The 18,168-nt window shown below is 47.5% G+C and overlaps 1 protein-coding gene and 1 long non-coding RNA gene across 2 annotated transcripts; both read right to left on the reverse strand.

Moving 5' to 3' along the window:
• Positions 1-1,007: 1,007 nt before the first annotated feature.
• Positions 1,008-12,135, reverse strand: LOC135397235 (uncharacterized). The gene is made up of 8 exons (XM_064628669.1): positions 11,722-12,135; positions 10,120-10,263; positions 7,710-7,873; positions 5,713-5,925; positions 5,238-5,365; positions 4,309-4,438; positions 2,298-2,585; positions 1,008-1,245 (listed from the first exon to the last, which is right to left on the reverse strand). The coding sequence occupies exons 1-8, from the start codon at positions 11,852-11,854 to the stop codon at positions 1,078-1,080; spliced, it is 1,368 nt and encodes a 455-aa protein (XP_064484739.1). The 5' UTR covers positions 11,855-12,135; the 3' UTR covers positions 1,008-1,077.
• A 91-nt stretch (positions 12,136-12,226) lies between these two features.
• LOC135397236 (uncharacterized) lies at positions 12,227-18,168 on the reverse strand. Its single transcript, XR_010423616.1, has 5 exons — positions 18,103-18,168; positions 17,932-17,977; positions 16,133-16,207; positions 14,329-14,358; positions 12,227-12,637 (listed from the first exon to the last, which is right to left on the reverse strand). It is a non-coding gene; the product is annotated as an uncharacterized LOC135397236 (long non-coding RNA).

The following is an 18,168-nucleotide window of genomic DNA, read 5'->3' on the forward strand; positions in this document are numbered from 1 at the left end:
GGGTAGGCCAACGACGCCTTTTACTAATCATTACTGCTAGATTTTAGTGACGCTGGGTGTTTGCAGCAGAGTTCGCTTGTCTGCACCGCAATTGAAAACGGGGCAAGATGATACCACTGTGTGCGTCGACAATTTGAGTTTCGTCATATCTCTACTGATACGGCAGGCGTACGACGTTCGTCATTGTCCAAACCACGCACCCAGGTGGTCCCGCCGGGTGTGTGCTCCCGGTCGTCCACAATTGGTTGAGAGAACTGGACGACGATGACGTAAGCCAGCTTCGAAGCGGATGTATCCAGCGGTCATGGCTCGCTATTTTTGTATGGTAACTGTGCCCCTGGTGGACTGAATACTGTTAAAAGTCGGTGTGTATGATAGTGAGAGATCACGAGAGCCGTTTACGGCAAAGTACTCTGAATTCGCGAGAGTCGTTTCATGGTCCGTGGTGCATTCACTTCTCAATGACACTCATCAGCGCTAAAGCCTCACAGAACCGCCACGATTACGTAGCAGTGGATGTCATCGTCCATTATACAGTGAGAGAGAGATGACTTTGCGAAGGTACAAGGCTGTGAAGGGAAGGCTGTGCGATGCAGAATTGAAGCCCATGGTCGCGGCAGTTCCAGCTCTCCCTTTTCGAAAGATTGCGCTCTTGATTAACGGATTCGCAAGCGAGGAGGAAGTGAGGAGGAGGACGTTCAGCGACACCTATGCGCCGCCTATACGAGGCCGTTTAGACCGTTTAGTGCGAGGGACAGAGTGGACGCCACGAAGATACAGAAAGTAAATGCCTTCTCTGACCAACGGCTGATTGCAGCCTCTCAACAGGCCCCTGTAAGGTTAATACTGCTAGATTGAGTGACCCTATAGGTGTTTTCAAACGTGTTTCTTCGTTTGGTGGGTTTGGAGTCCTCCGCTTTAGTGCCTGCAGGCTGTCCGTAAAAAAATTAAGGACATTAAGGAACCTGAAAGAGCTGACTGCCGTAATTGAAAGTGGGACAAGATGATACAGCAACCATCTTTTATTGATCAAGTGAGCCATTTAAACCTCGCTGTTGACAGCTCCAGCGCAATCTCTCAGGGGTTCGCTCTACGCAAAACGAGGAGGAGGTCGCTCATTATTTTAACTCTCTGTAGTCTCTGCCACCCTGACCAGTGTTGACATTCAACGTTGTCCATATTGACGTCAACTAGCAGAACGCCAAGCCTCGGACTGTATTGCACTTCTTGACTGGTCTTATTGTACTGAAAAAGAGGAAAGCCATCGTTCTTTAGAAGCAGAACACTGCACAAGATTGGACCGCTAAGGGAACAGAACTGGTTCACCGCCATAGATTCATGCAGTTCTCGAACACTCAATGCTATTCGTGACAACACCTGCGTCTGGCGCTTGCGATCACAGTGCGACCTCTCGCACTAGGTTACACTGCGAAAATAGCAACAAGCTATCATGTAACCAGCTACTACACTGAAGTTACCATAAATTGTGTTGTCAAGGGGGAATTACCTACACTTTTACGCAAATAGGTTTCTGTAGTAGAATGTAAAATAACATGCGCATTCACCAAGGCCCCTGTCGACTCCACGTGACGTGAAAGGTGTTCCCTTTCTTTAGTAGCAATACAAAACAAAAACATTGCAATGATGTCAGCATGATAACCACAGGAGTAACCACAGCGCCCGCTACGGACCGTATTTGACAGTATTTGACGTTATGTATTCCGAAGCACACGGGTGCATCTACGGTGGGGGAACGGTGGGGGGATTAACTGTTGCTGCCTCTGGTGGGTCCAAAGGGCATTTCTACCACAGTTCTTCGGCTTGTCCGTATTTTTCACCGTGGAAGTCGGACGCCAGGATATCCTTAGCCATCCTTTCGTTCTCGAAGAATCGTTATTTTTCTGTGTGTACGGCTAGGGGAGTGCTTGTGTGTGTTGCACTGTGTTGCACAGTTCAAACGTAGTGCATCACCAGTGCTCTGCCATCTTGGTAGAAACCAAGAATTGCATCCCGGCAGGTCGGTCGGCCATTGCGTCAGCCTACATGTTTCCCGCATTTCCCACTGACAAAACTCGAGGAATTCCTCCTTGGGGGGGTGGGGGGGGCAAACGGCGAGGCATTTGAAGCCGTGTGGAACAGACGTGTGAAAAATATTCCAATAAATGCAGTAAGTAAATAAATGGTCAAGTAAGTCTAGTAACTATACTACTGCGGAGAGCAGATAACTCGCTACTCTCAAGACTGACAGGCTCCTTTTTCTGCTGTCTCTACATAGCCACAGTAGGTTCTTTACTTACTAGTGTGTTCATGCACGGCTGCGCAGTATACGTGTGGGAGTATTTCCTCGTAGTATCGAATGCTCCATGTGTACAGTCAGTGCTCTCGGGGAGGGCGAAGTAATTTCTTATTTGATTGCATGCGGTTTTGAAGTCTCCAGAGATGCTAGACAGGCAAGGTCGTGTGTACCCTGCCGACGTCGCCGTCGCCGTCGACGAAAGCTGATAGAAGTTGGCACGCAGCGAGAAGGAAATCCCAAAGTATAGATCGGTGCTGGATGCAGCAGAGAACATCTGTGCAGCCCGTTGCTGAAAGTGTTGTCATCCGGTCACAAGTTGCTCAGAAGCACATGGATGATAATGATAAGATAATTGCGAAAGCGAAACAGGTATGTTCGATTAGGCCTGCACTGCCTGAACTAGTTCAGGTGGTGCTGTACGCGCCAGTGCTGCCCGAGCGCCCCCTGCAGTCGTTTGTTTCAAACTAGTGCATGCCCAAGTGTAGCCTTAGTGCAAGGAAACTCCCGCATGGATCAGCTCAACGGTAATGCAGCGTAATGGCGGCAATGGCAGCGGACGACACAAGGCAAATAATAGTTAATGTAAATTCTAGAACGTATCTGGAGAAAGCCGGAAGAGTCGTTTGAATTCAAGGTCGAAATAACGATTCAGTACGGTTTCGGTGTACATTGGTACACGGTTCCTGTCAGTTCGCAGAAGACCGCTATCACGGTTACCAGGTCGTCGAATTCTTCGTCCTCGCTCTCAGAATCCGCAAGTTCCATGGCTGTTCCACAGTTCCTTGCGTTCGAAATTAAAATGCAGCAATGCACATGTGATTGAAATGTCCGTAGCGGTGTTAAGACTCGCGGAGAGGAGAAGGCCTACACTAGCGCTGCACTTCGATATTCGTCTCGCGGCGGCACTAGTGTTGCACCGTTGAACTAGAGCTGGCCTGGTGCTGCGCTAGTTCAGAACTGGCCCTGCAGCGCTCGATCTGGTTTAGGGAGTGCAGGCCTCATCGAACGTACCTTACTTCATTGGAAGTTACTGTGGTGTTCCAACTGGTCATGGCCCGCCCTGCGATGCTTTACAACGCGTCAGTTTTACGACGCCCCTTGAACCAATTCGAAATAGTGGACACGTTACTGCAGTAGCGGATTGCGCATCGTCTCACGGATGAACCGTCAAGATAGCACGCTTACACAATGCAAACCCCACCATATGTTTCATATATTTCCGCGAGGACAGCGCTTGTTCTCATCGGCTAGTTATGCGGCGTTGCCCGTTACATCCTGACGTAGTTTGGTTCAAGATCCGCGGATTAGAGACGCAAAATTTCCGGAAACTTGGAGAAACTGGGAACAAATGTGGTTACTGCTGAATCGAATCGGCCAAGCTACAGCATACAATGAGCTAGAAGCTTTTGTAGTGTTCATCCTCTGGGCATAAATGCATCCCATGAGACTGCTGTCCACTCAGCGATAGTTATTTAGAACAACCCGTCCACTCCGACCAGAACTCCGCGCGATGGCGATCGCTTGGAGCGGCCAGAGGGAGCACCAAGTTGTTGGTGGTTGGCGGATAAGAGGCACCAAAAGCACTGTTGGTGGGTTTGAACGCGTCAAAGGCACGAAACTTTTTCGGGACTTCGCACCCCTACCGCGGATTACCTGTGGATGGCATTGCATCTTGGTAACTACATTCGGTAACTACGTTCGCCTAGCTCTATAGGGGTAGGGGGGGTAGGGGTATAGGGGTAAGGTAATAAGGGGTACTGAATCGCCGATTAAGAGCAATGATCAGTTCGAACACGTTCATAGCAGCGGGCAGTACTTACAAAACGGGTGGCACACTATTCCTTGAACTTTCTCTGCCCTTACACGAGGAATGTCCTTCCACAATGTATTATCTCCATACAGAAACGAGATTACGTTATCAAGCCTGGTCTGCACTATCACGTTCATTTCAATAAGTCTATCTGTTCGTCCAAGAACTTATAATCGAGAGCGAATGACTTATAATCGCTTACAACTGAAGAATAGGAGCTGTTCTTGATGGGAGTTTGCGACCAAGAGGCAGTAGGGTAGATGAAGCAGGGGCTCGAAGTCACTGCAGGCAGGGGAGTGATATGGGTCTGAAGAATGAGCAAGTTCAGATGGCTGCAAAGAGATATAGAGCAAAATTATAGAGCAAGGTGTGCGATTCCCAGATGGCGGTGTTGCGAAGCGCAGTTGTGACGTAATATGTTGTTGCACTGCCTTCCAGTCGGAGCGTCGAACCGAACCGAAACCGGAATTCGCCGCCATTTTTAGCTGGAACTGAACCGTAATTGCTAGCGACATCTTTGAGCTGAACCGGAATCGAACCAGATCGAACCTAACGGAAACCTAACCGTTAGCTTAGCTCAATCGGTAGAGCCCTGGATCGGTGTTCAGATGCAGAAGATGTGTGGGTTCGAATCCTCTAGCTGGCTAACCTTTTCAGTGACGTCCCGCTGGCTCAGTCAGTTGCGAGTCCTCCTGATCCCAAGATAGCGGATTCAAACCCTCACCGAGGACGGTGGCAACTTTGTGCTTTGTGGAAGGGTGGCAAGTTGCTCAGGTCCTTTAGCGAGCGACATTAAATCCACGTGATGTCAAAATTAATCCAGACCCGACCACTGTGGCGTTTTTATGTGAACAGGCAGGCAGGCGGTAGTAAGTGGCAAGGCTTGGCAAGCGAGGCCACATATCTTCAATCAATTCAGTTCAATTGGCCAATTGGTATTTGGCGTCACGCAGCGCTTCAAAGAGCGTCGAACGCGGTTCTTGAGAACCCGTCGATGTCAGACTTTGAAAGGAGCAGCTGCCCGCGAATACAAACGCGAAAACAAAACGTCCTAGCATCTCCTGCGAGGGAATCGGCGGCAAGCACTGGTGGGCGCAGTATACGACGAAGATCTAGTAGGAAACTGCTTACTTGATATTGGCCGCGGACCGCATCAGTGCAGAACTCTGAGCAGTTGATCCTGCAGACAGGTGCAGCCCAACGAAGAAGGTTTTAAGGCCAGCCTTCCTTTGCGATGCTGTCATAGAGTTGAATATTTTCTGAAAAATGTAGGCTCCTTTAATCACTGGTTTGCTGTTGTAAACAGAACTTCACCCCATAGCACGCTCCTAGCCAACCCATCATCCCGAATAATCCCATCCCATGTCCCGATTTGTTGGGGAGGTGCCTATCTGGGCCAAGATAATGTGTCCCAGATAGGCACCTCCTCCCATTTTCAATGATACCATTCGGAATGATGGTTGGCAATGACCGCATATGTGTTTTTAACGACGTACTCGAGAATGCACTGGCGCAATGCAATGCGCATGGGTCAAGTTGTTTACAATGATGGTGAGGCTCTTTTTGGCCAATGCGTTTCGTTGTTTACGTGACACGATTTACTTACAGCAAAGAGGGTTCCGAACGGACCTCCGTTCGGACGGGAAAGTAGGGTCGCAGTTCCGAAGCAGTTAAGAACGCCGAACGATCGATACCCTTTCGCCAAGAGATCGTTCAAATCTTCGGCGGATTTCCCAAAAATTTGATCGGTCAAGTCGTCGATATATTTTCCCGGAAAAGAAACGCCAAACTCCGGTTTTGGATTTCCTGTCCACGTCATCTGAAAGTAGTATTTGCAACCATTCGTTAGCTACTAACACCAAAAAAGAGGTACGTGTTAAGACCTCGTGTACTACAGACGTACCAGAGGGCCAGATTACCTGCGGTGCAAGGAGCTGTACTCGCGCCGCGCTCTTAGAGATGATCTTCACTCCATAGCGCGCTCCTAGCCAACCATCATCTTGAATGATATCGTTATCAGTCCTGATTTGTTGAAAGCGGGAGGCGTACGCCTTCTTTGTGACAATTATGAACAGTATAAGTGTAGAGGCATACGCTTCCCATTTTCAACAAATCAGGACAGATAACGATATGCGTTGGTAGGGTTGTCGCTTTCGATTCGAAAAGAGGGCGCACGCCTTTTTGCATCAATTATGACACATAATTGCCACAAAAAGGCGTACACCTCTCTCTCTCCTCGAATCAGAAGCGATAACCCGATCAATCTTTACGCACAGCGTGCTGTGCGTTCTGTACCTGTACCCCAACTCTTTCGATATTTTCGTTCCCACATTTTCGAACGGTCCGTTGAATACATTGTTGCAGTAGAAAGGAACTCAGCATCATGTTGTCTCTCTTCTACATTTGTTCTGACAACAACAACACTTTCAACTGTTTCTACGCTGTAAGTTGGAAATGTATACCGGGTGTTTCATGTAAATCCCCGGGCTAAATAATTCGCAAACGGGTGCACCAATCCACGAACTTAAGTATCTGTCCGATACCACCTACAAGCTGCACACCGTGAATGAGTGGGAGGCGCTCATTATTAAAATAAAAATGCAAATGAGTTTCGTCAAAAAGCGTATCTTCTAAAGCAGGGCGCTGTCGGCATTAAAATGGGTACTACCCCTTTTGGGACCTTCAGTGGACACCTTTTAGAGAAAAATCTGCCACCGAAGCGGGTCATTTGTTGCAGTAATTAATTGGTTTCGGTTTACGTATTTTTGTCGCGGCTGGTCGAGGCGAAGCGCAAAAGGGCGTATTTCATTGGTGTAATTCATTAATGTAAGGACGTAATTTATTGATGGATAAGGGAGTGAAAGAGCGTCCTTTTGCGCTGCGCCGCGACCAGCCGCGACAAAAATACGTAAACGGACTCGGACAGTTCGTGGATTGGTGCACCCGTTCGCGAATTATTTAGCCCGGGGATTTAACTGAAACACCCGGTATATGAGGTATAAAGAATGTACCATCACCACCATCTACCCACGTGTAATGTCACATGCAAGGTATAGATCACTTCGGGTAAACGTTACGCTGCAGCTCAGGGTATAACAAGATACTTGAACGGGTTTCAACACTCTTAAAAATGAACTTCACTGCATAGCACACTGCTAGCCAACCCCCTGTCGTTATCTGCCCTGCTTTGTTGAAAACAGGAGTCGTACGCCATTTTTGTGACACTTATGCTGTTCATAATTGTCACAGAAAAGGCGTACGCCTCCCGATTTAAAGAAATCAGGGCAGTTAAGGGTATCATTCGAGATGATGGTTGGCTAGCAGCGTGCTATCCAGTGATTTTTAAGATTGTACAAGGTACGTTTATACCCGTTTGTGTCGATTATCATATATCCAAATTGACGCAAAAAGGCGTACGCCCCCTCCCTTCAAATCAAGTGATACCCCTATCATTCACGTCAATGGTTGGCACAGAGCGTGCTATGCGGTGAAGTTCTTGGGTGGTAAATGATTACACCCGGTGTTATAATGTTCTCACTCGCGGCGTCAGTGGACCACATTTGTCTTGCAGCACGGAAATTGCAGTGACCAATTCAAACTCACATGTTTGAAAGCATTCCAGGCATGCTGATCCTCCGACCCAATGAATCCGCTATTCGTTGGAAGGATGCCGTCGAAGATGAAGTAATCACAGTTCGCGGACTTGTACCTGTCATCATACCGGAAAGTCGCTCCAATGGTGCACATGATGAAGTAGTGCGGAATGTCTATAAAAGGACACATTTGTAACCCTCGTCTCACCGAATTCGAGCTGTGAGGTAACACGACGGCGTTGCCTCATTAACTAAGAGGACATATTGTGAGAGTTGTCCGTGAACACCCAGCAGGGTTTTGCGTTCATCAAGTCACCTGCGATGTCACCGCGCACCGGCCAATCATTGACCGACGTTCCTTTGCGCGAGCCAATCGCAGAAGCTGGTCGAGATATCAACCAACCGCCGTTGCCGTGATTGGCGGACTCCGCAACGAAAGCATCACAAACGCTCTTAAAAATGAACTTCACCACATAGCACGCTCCTAGCCAAACATCATCTCGGCTGATACGGTTATCTGGCCAGATTTGTTGAAAACGGGAGGCGTGCGCCACTTGTGCTGTTCATAATTGTCACAGAAAAGGCGTACGCCTCCCGTTTTCAACAAATGAGGGCAGATTGGCTAGGAGCGTGCACTCTTAGAAATGAACTTCACCGCATAGCACGCTCCTAGCCAATCATCATCTCGCACGATATCGTTATCTGCCCCGATTTGTTGAAAACGGGAGGTGTACTCTTTTTTTGGGACAATTATGAACAGCGTAAGTGTCACAAAAAAGGCGCACGCCTCCCGTTTTCAACAAATCAGGGCAGTTTGGGCAAGACACGTAAACAAACACAAACACCATGATGGTAGGCGTGCTATGCGGTGAAGTTCATTTTTAAGAGTGTGCTATGCGGTGGAGTGTACCCGTAACGTTTGGGGTGTTAGGAACATGCGAGGGCTTCGCCTCGGTAAAGAGGGAGGGCACTGAAAGCAACATACTATTGACATCATCCGGCATGGGAGAATGTAGGTTGCGAAGCAGACGACAATGCTGGGTGACGTCATTGTGTGTTCTGCAGGGGGGAGGGACTCTTGTCAAGGAAGCGTGACAAAAGGGAGCTGCCATCCGTTAGTCATGGAAGGCGTTGCCTTCCGTTGGCTACTTCATTCCGCTAAACTTCAGGTGACGTTTTCCAAAATTCATCACTTGCTGTCCATGTGCTATGTATTTATTAAGCAAATAAGCAGCAATATTTTCCCACTACATCACTTGCTTGTGTGCTGTCGTCCGTTTGTTCGACCACTATCACAAAACTCTACAGACCATAGCATGGAATGGCGGCTGGTTTCGTTTGGCTTCCGGTCTCGGTTGGATGGCAGAGCAGCACGCAGATGACTGCACATTCGTTACGACGGGTTACTTATAGATTTCGCTCGCAAGGCATACAAACGCCACTTCAAGACGTCATAAGCGGTAAATATCTTCAGCCGTGTCCGTGGAAAGCAAATGGTTGGTATTATCGCAGGTAATATCACAGATAAAATATGAGTCACGTGTGATATGACAACGGTTACCTTGTGGATTCCGAGAGCACTACTCAATTCTGCGCGTATAAAAAAAAAGGTTCGTATACGCACTCAACGCAACTACACGGCTTCCTTCGCTGGACGTCGTTCCCTGCATCGTCCCGTTCCACCCACACTCTTAAAAATGAACTTCACCGCATAGCATGCTCCCGGCCAACCATCATCTCGAATTATCATTCGAGAGCCTTTTGTGACACTTATGCTGTTCATAATTGTACTGTTCATACTGTTGTTGTTGTTGTACTGTATTGTAATTGTGCTGTTCATAAGGCGTACGCCTCCCGTTTTCAACAAATCAGAGCAGATAACGATATCATTCGAGATGGTGGTTGGCTAGGAGCGTGCTATGCGGTGAAATTCATTTTTAAGAGTGCAGTTTGTTACCCCACGTGACTGCGCAGGGTTGGCAACAAACGGAGCTGCTCCGCTGTAGCTATCCATGATGGCTGCGCCCGGGCAGTATAACGCTCGGGGACAGGAGAATCCCCAGTGCCAAGTACGTTCTCTAGAGTCTTCCTATATTAACCCTATGGTTTTCTGCTCTTCGGTTTCTGCGGTTTCGGCGTCGTTCTCGGTTTGCTGTCATCATTTACGAATTGCTCGCGTAAACATGAATGGGAATGTTGTATTTTGCATCGAGGGGGTATTTAGTGTTCGGCATGATGCCATTTTTTTGGGGGGGGGGGTAGTCACTGAGCACCTTCTGCTTTTTGCGCAGTGACAATACACTGCAGAGCGAAAATATTTCGCATGGTGACACCTGGTTGACAGCTTCGCAGATGAAACACGGGTTTTCAGCCGTGTTAAATGTCACTTCCAAGTATCCAAATAGAGAACTGCTGCTTACGTGTCGTCGTCGTCGTAGTGGTTACGGTCGGGGAGGGAGGAGAAGGTGGATGTGCGCTTGATGGGGCTGAACCACCACCCCCTCCCGATGATGGATCATAATAATAATCCACGTCTGGATCATCCTCTTCTGCACTTTTCTCAGCTAGAAAGTGGAGGAAATGAGAGAAGGGGGAATAGTAATCAAATAACGCTGTCCAGTAACTTACCAGTCTGTTTATTGTCGGGTAACTCCCCGTGTGTTCCACTTATCAGTGCGTTAGTTGTCGGGTAACCCCCCCCCCCCATGTACTTCTATTTTACTTTTTGTTAAATCTTAATCACAACTAGCTGTTAATTCTTGAACTGTATTGGGACTGTACTACAAGGCTTGACCGCGAAGTCCCGCTTTGTGTACATTTTTGAAGCACAGGTTACCAAATAAAGATTACCTTGTCGAGATTACTTCCGGTAACTTTTAGCTTTGCTGTCCCACCATGTAATGTGGCAAACCAATACCAGTTCAGTTGAATGGGAATTGAATACTACGTTCCAATACCAGTGACGTAGCACAGATCATTCGAAGTGCTCTTGGCTTGGCTACTATTGGTTGGCTCTCGTTGGCTGACACTCTTTTTCCAGACTTTATACGTCCAAGCTCTACTATAAGGCAGGCAAACCTGGAAAGAGGCTTTGTCCACACCAAGCACTAACCAAGGTGTCGGAAGGACAACCTCCCCCCACACCCAGCACCCACATAGGGGGATGGTTCGAGGCACGTTCGCACTTCATTCCATTGTGAAATTCGGACAAGGGCTATTGGTTGCTGGAGCGCATAAGTTCCCATTTTGCAACCTTTTGTAGCAGACGACGCGCCGCTCCGTGACGCAGACGAAGCGTCGTCTGCTACACTTTCTTCGTCCCAGGACCTGTATCTGCCCCGCATATGACTTCCCGCACGTCAGAGGAATGTCCAGTAATGTGTGTAATGTTATTCATGACCTTCCTCCGACGTGCGAGAAGTCATATGTGGGGCAGACAGGTCGGTGTCTGAGAATGACAGGCTGCGCGAACACTCATCCTCCCTGCAAACCGACACAGGCAGCAATCTGGCCATGCACTGTCGCGACTGAGCACGAATGAAAGATGTGTCAGCAAGCAGTCAGTGGACCTATATTGTACAAAGACATTAGTTATTGTCCTCCTTTCATGTTGTTCTCTCCTTTTCGGTTTCGGTTCAGTCAGCGCTCTGCGTGTGCACTTGTTTCTTGAAAGATGGAAGTCACTGAAAAGGTTAGCCAGCTGTACGACTCGAACCCAGCGACTTCCAAGAAGATCCAGAAGATGTGGGTTCGAGCCCTACAGCTGGCTAACCTTTTCAATGACTTTCATCGTTAATTTCTTAGGCAATTTGAGGCTTTGTATGTATTTGTCCTTCCTATGTTGTTTCAACCTGAGAACATCAGTTCCCCTCTCATGTCTCTCTTGTCTCTTGTTCATGTCCCGCCTCTGCGCTGTTTTTACGTAGGTACGTAGAACTGTTTTCATGCACATTTTTTTTTTGTAAATTCACAATATTAATAATGATAGGATGTGATTCCGGATCATAGTATATTTCGCTTACTGCTCGAGCCACTCAAGATGAATGCCAGGATAATCAAAAGGCCGATGAGAAGGAGGCACACCACGACAAGGGCAATAATAATTTTCTTCCTGAAATGAAATGTTTGCGTACGTAAATATATCAGATCCTGCATAGTGGAGATCCGTTTTTCTTGTAGATAATACACTGTAGTTTTCTTTTTCTTTTTCGCAGCGCTATGTTCTGCGAACAGCTGTAAAATGCCTGGGCTACATATGTATACCTGAACCGCTATGGCGAACGCCTCCACAATTTGCGATGTTCACATCCTGTATTTAGAATGGACCTCATGCTGTACCTGCAGCCAAGAATATTTCCTGCCAGCCTCCTGTTTTTGAATTGACCATGCTTTTGGGCGGGGACAACGTAATAAAACTACTCGAACTACATGAACTATGCCTATGTAAATGTACGAAAATACCCCCCCCCAAAAAAAATCGCACATTTGCCATGCGATCAGATCGAGGAGAAGAACAAAGTCGAAGTAAAGACACCATTTCATTGCCCATTTCAAGTTTCATGTTTCAAGTAAAATTTACGTGCTCGTTAGGCTTCTGCGAAACTGGAATGCAAACGTAGCGTCATTTCTCCGTGAAAGCAGTGTCGTCAGTAACGCATTAACGAATTACATTACAAATTAATTTTCCGAGCCCTGTCCCAAATGCCGCCCGCCGACATTCACCCGACAAACGCCGACATTCAGCCCGCTCATCCACCAGATGAGCGATTTTTTTATGGTGGTTTATCCGGAATCAGCCACTGAGGAGAGGGAAGGGTAGTGTCGCTAAATATTTCGAGGTGGGGTTTAAAAAAATTCGTGTATATATGTTAACGATCGTTGCGTTAACATACCTGGTACCCGGAATAGAGTGAAATATTGTTAATACTCACTTTCTCTCTGTAACAGAAAAAGAGGAGCTTGTTCAGACAAGTTTATTCACAGCCACCTAAGCACTCTTCAAGCAGCTTCACGGACACTGGGCAGCATTCACCACCCAGGTCGCTTTGGTGGTGATGTCAAATCATGTCAGTGTCAATCGATTGGTCAAATGCATTATCATCGCGTCGCATCATTTGCGGAGGGAGAGATACTATATCATCACAAATGCACACGCGCGCCACAGGTGGCTAAGGTCCCCTGGACGCACAATTTTTACCGTACAGGAACGTCCACGTCTTTTCACGCTATATTCACAAAGGTGACATTTCTTCGAGCCTGAGGAAGAGAACTGAGGACGGGGCACATAGGCTCAAAGAAATGCGATATCGATGTGAAAGATTTTGTCACATTGCTATCGAAAGTAAGTAAGTATCGGTAGTAGTATCGTATAGCGGCATGAAGGGAGTCGTAAGAGAAGCATCACACAGATGGTAGAAATTCACGCGTGAAGGCCAGTCATGACAGTCATTCACCGCCGACATCACCGAAACTCCGATGTTTCCAAGGCCCACGTGGCGGCCTTACGGTTTTTCCAGTTTCCTTTTCCCCCCTTCTTCCGCACCTACTTTTCGGCTGGTCCACGCATGAATGGCCCAAAAGGAGGATAGTACACACTTGTCCCACCTGTTGGCATTACTACCCACTTGGCATTACTACCCACTTCACCATTCACAATTTGTGCAAATACGCTCGTTTTTACTTCAATAGCTATGGGTAGTAAAACATCCGTGCGCTGTATCGTATTGTCTCAGTCACCCTTAAGCGCGGACCCCATAACAAGCGACGCGCTGCAGAATTTTGTCGCTGTCGCGTCTGGTGATGGCGCGACTTGCCGGTCCATTTGAGCAGCGACATTTCGTCGCCGAGTAATAAGATTTTGTAGAAGCAATGCTTATTTTATTCGAGTTATTGAGTTGTAACTTGCCATAAATATACCAAAAATAGTATTTCATTCGTCAAAACGAGGAGATCTTGTAATGAAGGTGCTATGTAATATTCGCCGTAGCGCAGTGGCGCTGCGGTTGAAGTACCCAACGCCACGCCCACTTCTTCGTCGCCACTTTTGTTGGTCGCCCTCTCCACCCTTTCTCTTGCCCACGCGTTCAGTGCTTGTTTCACGCCGCCAAACGCGTGGCGGCGGTGACGTCGATTCACACTTCGTCGATTCGACGTCGTCGATTTACACTTCTTTCCGTGCATTGTCTCTGCGATGACTACTCCGAAATACTCTGAAATCGGGGCCGTTCATTTTTCAGACTTTTTATTCCTCCGAAAAACTTGTCGTCGAACGATGGGAAACTTCACTGCATAGAGCGCTCAGCGCCAACCATTGCCATGAATGGCAGGATATCGCTTCTGATTCGAAGCGAAAGGGGGCGAGTTTTTGTGCCAATTGGGATATAGGGTAATTGACATAAACAGGCGTGCGTCACACTATCTCCTCGAATCAGAAGGGATACCCCATATCTTTTGTGGCAAAGCGTTCTATTGTTTTTTGAGTACGGGCCCCTGTTACGGGTAATATGTCCCACAATGGTGGGACGTCCAGCGAGTTTCTAGCGACGTGCCGACCTATGGCTCCCACATAGGCGACGTGCGGACAGCAGCGATGGCAGTCGCTCTTATTCTCAGCTAAAATTAACACGTACCTTCTTCGGCATCTGCCGCACCAGGGGCATCTGTGAGTGAGAAAATAAGTAGAGGTGAACTCGGGTTAACACTATCCGGGTGCTGGCTTTATCCGCGCGAGATCCGGGATCATTTGCAAGTGCTGAGCATAGACAATTTTTGCACGCCTCCAACCGGGCCTGTAACGTGTGACCAAATATCTAAAGGAACAGTGCGTTTGTTCCAAATGCCACTAGTGCCGTCAGCGAGCACTAGGAGATTCCCGCAAAACCTGATAGTGTCGGATTCTCCAACAGCAGATGACTTCAATGAGAGCTCTGTCGTCTGCCTTCTGTCATCAACGTGAGTCTCCCTCCGCTCTCCACCTCGTGTGTGATGGATGGATGTATGCACAGGGGTGGCATCCAGTGTATTGGTCCATAGACTAAAGCATGTTGGGAGAACGCAATGCATCCTGGACGGGTCCTGGTCGCACGACACAGCAAGCGTGACCTTAAAGATGGCGGCGCCCGTGATCGGCGGCCACACAGTTTGCAAACATTGCGGTTGTTTCTGCGCGATGTTTCGGATGTCTTTCGATCACGGTAATTATTTTTATCCGATAATCCCGCAGTAAAACGCGCAGTTTTGCACGTAAGGCCTCGTACTGTTGACGACTTCCAAAGATGTGATGACGACCGCGAATTAAGGTCCACTGAGCTGATGCGACGTACTTAAACTAGGGAAACATGGGCTACCATGTTGTGGAGGAAGCACTGCATAGTTTACACTAGCAAAATACGTTCATCTCTTGGCTTTATGACGACGGAAGTATGTCGGTAAGCGGCAAAACGACATGCAGAGAAAGTCACACGACCTCAAAATGACATTTTCTATGACGTGCGACCATGACAAGATTGCAGTTTTGCCAAAGGCACCCGCTTGAGGGTAGCTACAACAATGGCGGGTTTGCATCACCCCTGTGGATGGATTGTTTGGTGCACTGCTGGTGGTGCCTGCTGCTGGTGGCGGGGTTCAAGCACAAGTGTGCAGACATGCCGGACGAAGTAAAATGCTGTGTTGCGTTTCCTAATGTCCAAATCGACAAATCGAGACAAATTAGGGAGCAATGTTGCGTTGCGTCATTCTTATATACAGGGTGTTTCACAAAACGTGCCATACGGGGTAAATGGCATTTATGTGGCAACTAAATTTGCTACCTTGCAAAAATATTTTCATTTCATTTCATTTCATTCTTTAAATGAACTCGTTTCCCCAGTCAACCTACAGTTTTACAGAATTAGAGAGCCCGTAGCGAACTTAGTCAGATTCACCAAGAAATCCGCTAGATATTGCAAATGGAACTGCCCAAAAAAAGTTCCGAAATTGAGGCCTTGAGGCCATGAAGCTAGAACAATTTATCGCCGGACCGGCGTGCAGCACAAGACTCGCCGATAACTAGGCGGGTGACATTCCACCATACGTTGATAAGCGGCAAACAAAAATGATGCCGCCTCTTTTTTCCCGCCCTTTTTTTTCGACCTTCTATCTTTCATGGGGGCAGGAGCATGTCCTCCTCTCCGCGCATCTTTGCGACTGATTTGGTGCGCTGTTGAATACCCGAAACTTTGAAGCCTCCATTTGAAGCTTTTCTTCGGGCTCAGTTAAATCAAATTCAGATCAAATGGAAATACTTTTGTTAGTTATTAGTTGCCATACAAATGCCGTTTACCCCGTATTTTTCCATCGCCCCGTTTTTTTATAAAAGTCCGAATGACACGTTTTGTGAAACACCCTGTACATGTCAACTAGAGACACGCACAGTGCAAAGACGCGGACACTTACCAGGACTGGACATCCCGGACATCATGGGCGGCTCAGATATCCCAGACATCCCGGACATCCCAGACATACCGGATTCTGCAGGAAGAAACTTTTCTTAGCGAACTAAATGATGCACCGACCGAGCTTTAAAGGACCACCATCCCATTGCTCTGCGTATGGGATTTGGAACGTCTCGAAGAGATGCTGCTGACAATGGTCTGCATATATAAATTAGAAATCGACGAAGGCGTGTCCAACAGGAACAGACCACTACTACTGAGCCTTTCAGACTATTGGCCGTTCGGTCTGACCGACATTATAGGGAGTCTTGACCTACGTCATATAGTGACGTGGCAGTGAGGTGGCATGCTCGTAGGCTGCTCCCCCTGGTGGTCAGTTTTCGCGCTAGCGACACTGAAAGATCACAAACTGCCCTATTTTTCAATGCGACAATCATCTAGTTTTCATAAAAGAAAATGCGGGAATGACAATGCCGAAGTGTCTTCGGGATAAAAGGATAGGGCCCCGACCGGCTTGCAAAACACCATTCAAGGATTTGTTTTCGAGCAAATGCGAAGAGTGACCACCACCGTGGTGGCCAAACGCGTTCGTTGGACGTCATGTGAAAACACCCTATTGTATCATCAAGGCCATCAGTAGTTCTGCGTCTGGCCTGCAGTGCTCGAATTTTTTTTTTTTCTAAAAGAACCTTTACCAATGCGGGTGTAGTTGCGTAGATGGGCTTATGGCTTTTTCTAATTAGCCGGAGTGTTCAGAAGAGAAATAATGCACTGAAGTGAGAGAAGACCATATAGCGAACATAAAAAAACAAGAATTACAAGAATTTGTGGTCTAGAAGTTATTTTATGTGCACATGAACAACCCCATCTGATGCACTTGTAGCGCTGGAGAAACACGGGAGTGGTAAGCCTAACGGATTCGAAACTGCGAAAGGTAGGGGGCTAAATCACCTCACTTTGGTTAGGTTAAGTTAGGTTCTACAGATTGGGGTGTCTCGGGGGGGGGGGGGCGCCGCCCACCCCATGCACGTACTAGACGGTGCGGGCGTTACCCTGCCTCGGGTTAGGTCAGAAAGTCCTCATCCAAGATGGCGGATTGCCTCGAAGAAACGAGCGATAAAATTTGTGTTTTTGGTACGTTATACGACGTTGATATTTTGTTTCATTTCATCCGTAATTTTCTCATCTTTCTAGTAAAATCATCTGTTATTTGATGTCTACTTCCGTTTGTTTAAAAAATCCATAAGCACGGCTACGGAACTACATCCGAGCAAATGCGAAGAGTGACCACAACCGTGGCGGCCAAACGCGTTCGTTGGACGTCGTCATGTGAATACACCCTGTTGCATCATCAAGGCCATCAGTAGTTCTGCGTCTGGCCTGCAGTGCTCGAATCTTTTTTTCTAAAAGAACCTTTACTGATGCCAATACTGCACTACTCAGGGTGGGGTCGCGGTATTCTGCTACTCCATCATTAAGCGTAGCGCAGCTGAAGCACATCAGTCAGCAGTGGTTCAAATTGCAATTGCGCCGGTTCACCGGAAAGAGTGATAAAGCACTGGTAAACCTATGGTGTGACGTCACATGCACGCCTCCTATTGCCCTACGGACTTATCTGTCTCGCTCCAACCACGTTCATTGTGGAAGGTGTTAGAAAAGCTACGCCATTCTTAAAGTCGTTAGTTCGTGTGCTGAACTTAGATGCTGAACAGCTCATTTAGTCCCAAAGCCGCAAATCGTTACACTAGCAAATAGTGACGCAAATAGTGAAAAATGCTAGAAATACAACCAACTGCTTACCCTCCACCATATTGGAAATCGTTGTCTTGATTGTCTTTAGAAAATGCTAAAAAAAATTAAGTTGGGCGAATTAGTACAAATTTTGTCTGTTGAGGGTGATACTATCACTCGCCATACACAGCTCAATTAAATCCAATGCGAAAAACACGTACTAAGAGGTCCGAGACTTACATGACCGACTCAGGACTCGCTGCTGTTCGAAAATGACTGAGCGAATGAATGAGTGCCAAGGCCAAG

This window comes from Ornithodoros turicata, chromosome 6 (assembly GCF_037126465.1).
Source record: "Ornithodoros turicata isolate Travis chromosome 6, ASM3712646v1, whole genome shotgun sequence".
In the NCBI taxonomy this organism is placed as follows: domain Eukaryota; kingdom Metazoa; phylum Arthropoda; class Arachnida; order Ixodida; family Argasidae; genus Ornithodoros; species Ornithodoros turicata.

Excerpts from the sequence above, each read along its gene's own strand:
- LOC135397235 (XM_064628669.1), bottom strand. The coding sequence starts at position 11,854 with ATGCAGGATCTGATATATTTACGTACGCAAACATTTCATTTCAGGAAG. Across the intron at positions 5,366-5,712 it reads CGTTCGGAACCCTCTTTGCT|AAAATATTCAACTCTATGAC; the intron begins GTAAGTAAATCG and ends TACATTTTTCAG. Across the intron at positions 2,586-4,308 it reads ACAGCTCCTATTCTTCAGTT|CAACGGGCTGCACAGATGTT; the intron begins GTAAGCGATTAT and ends CAACACTTTCAG.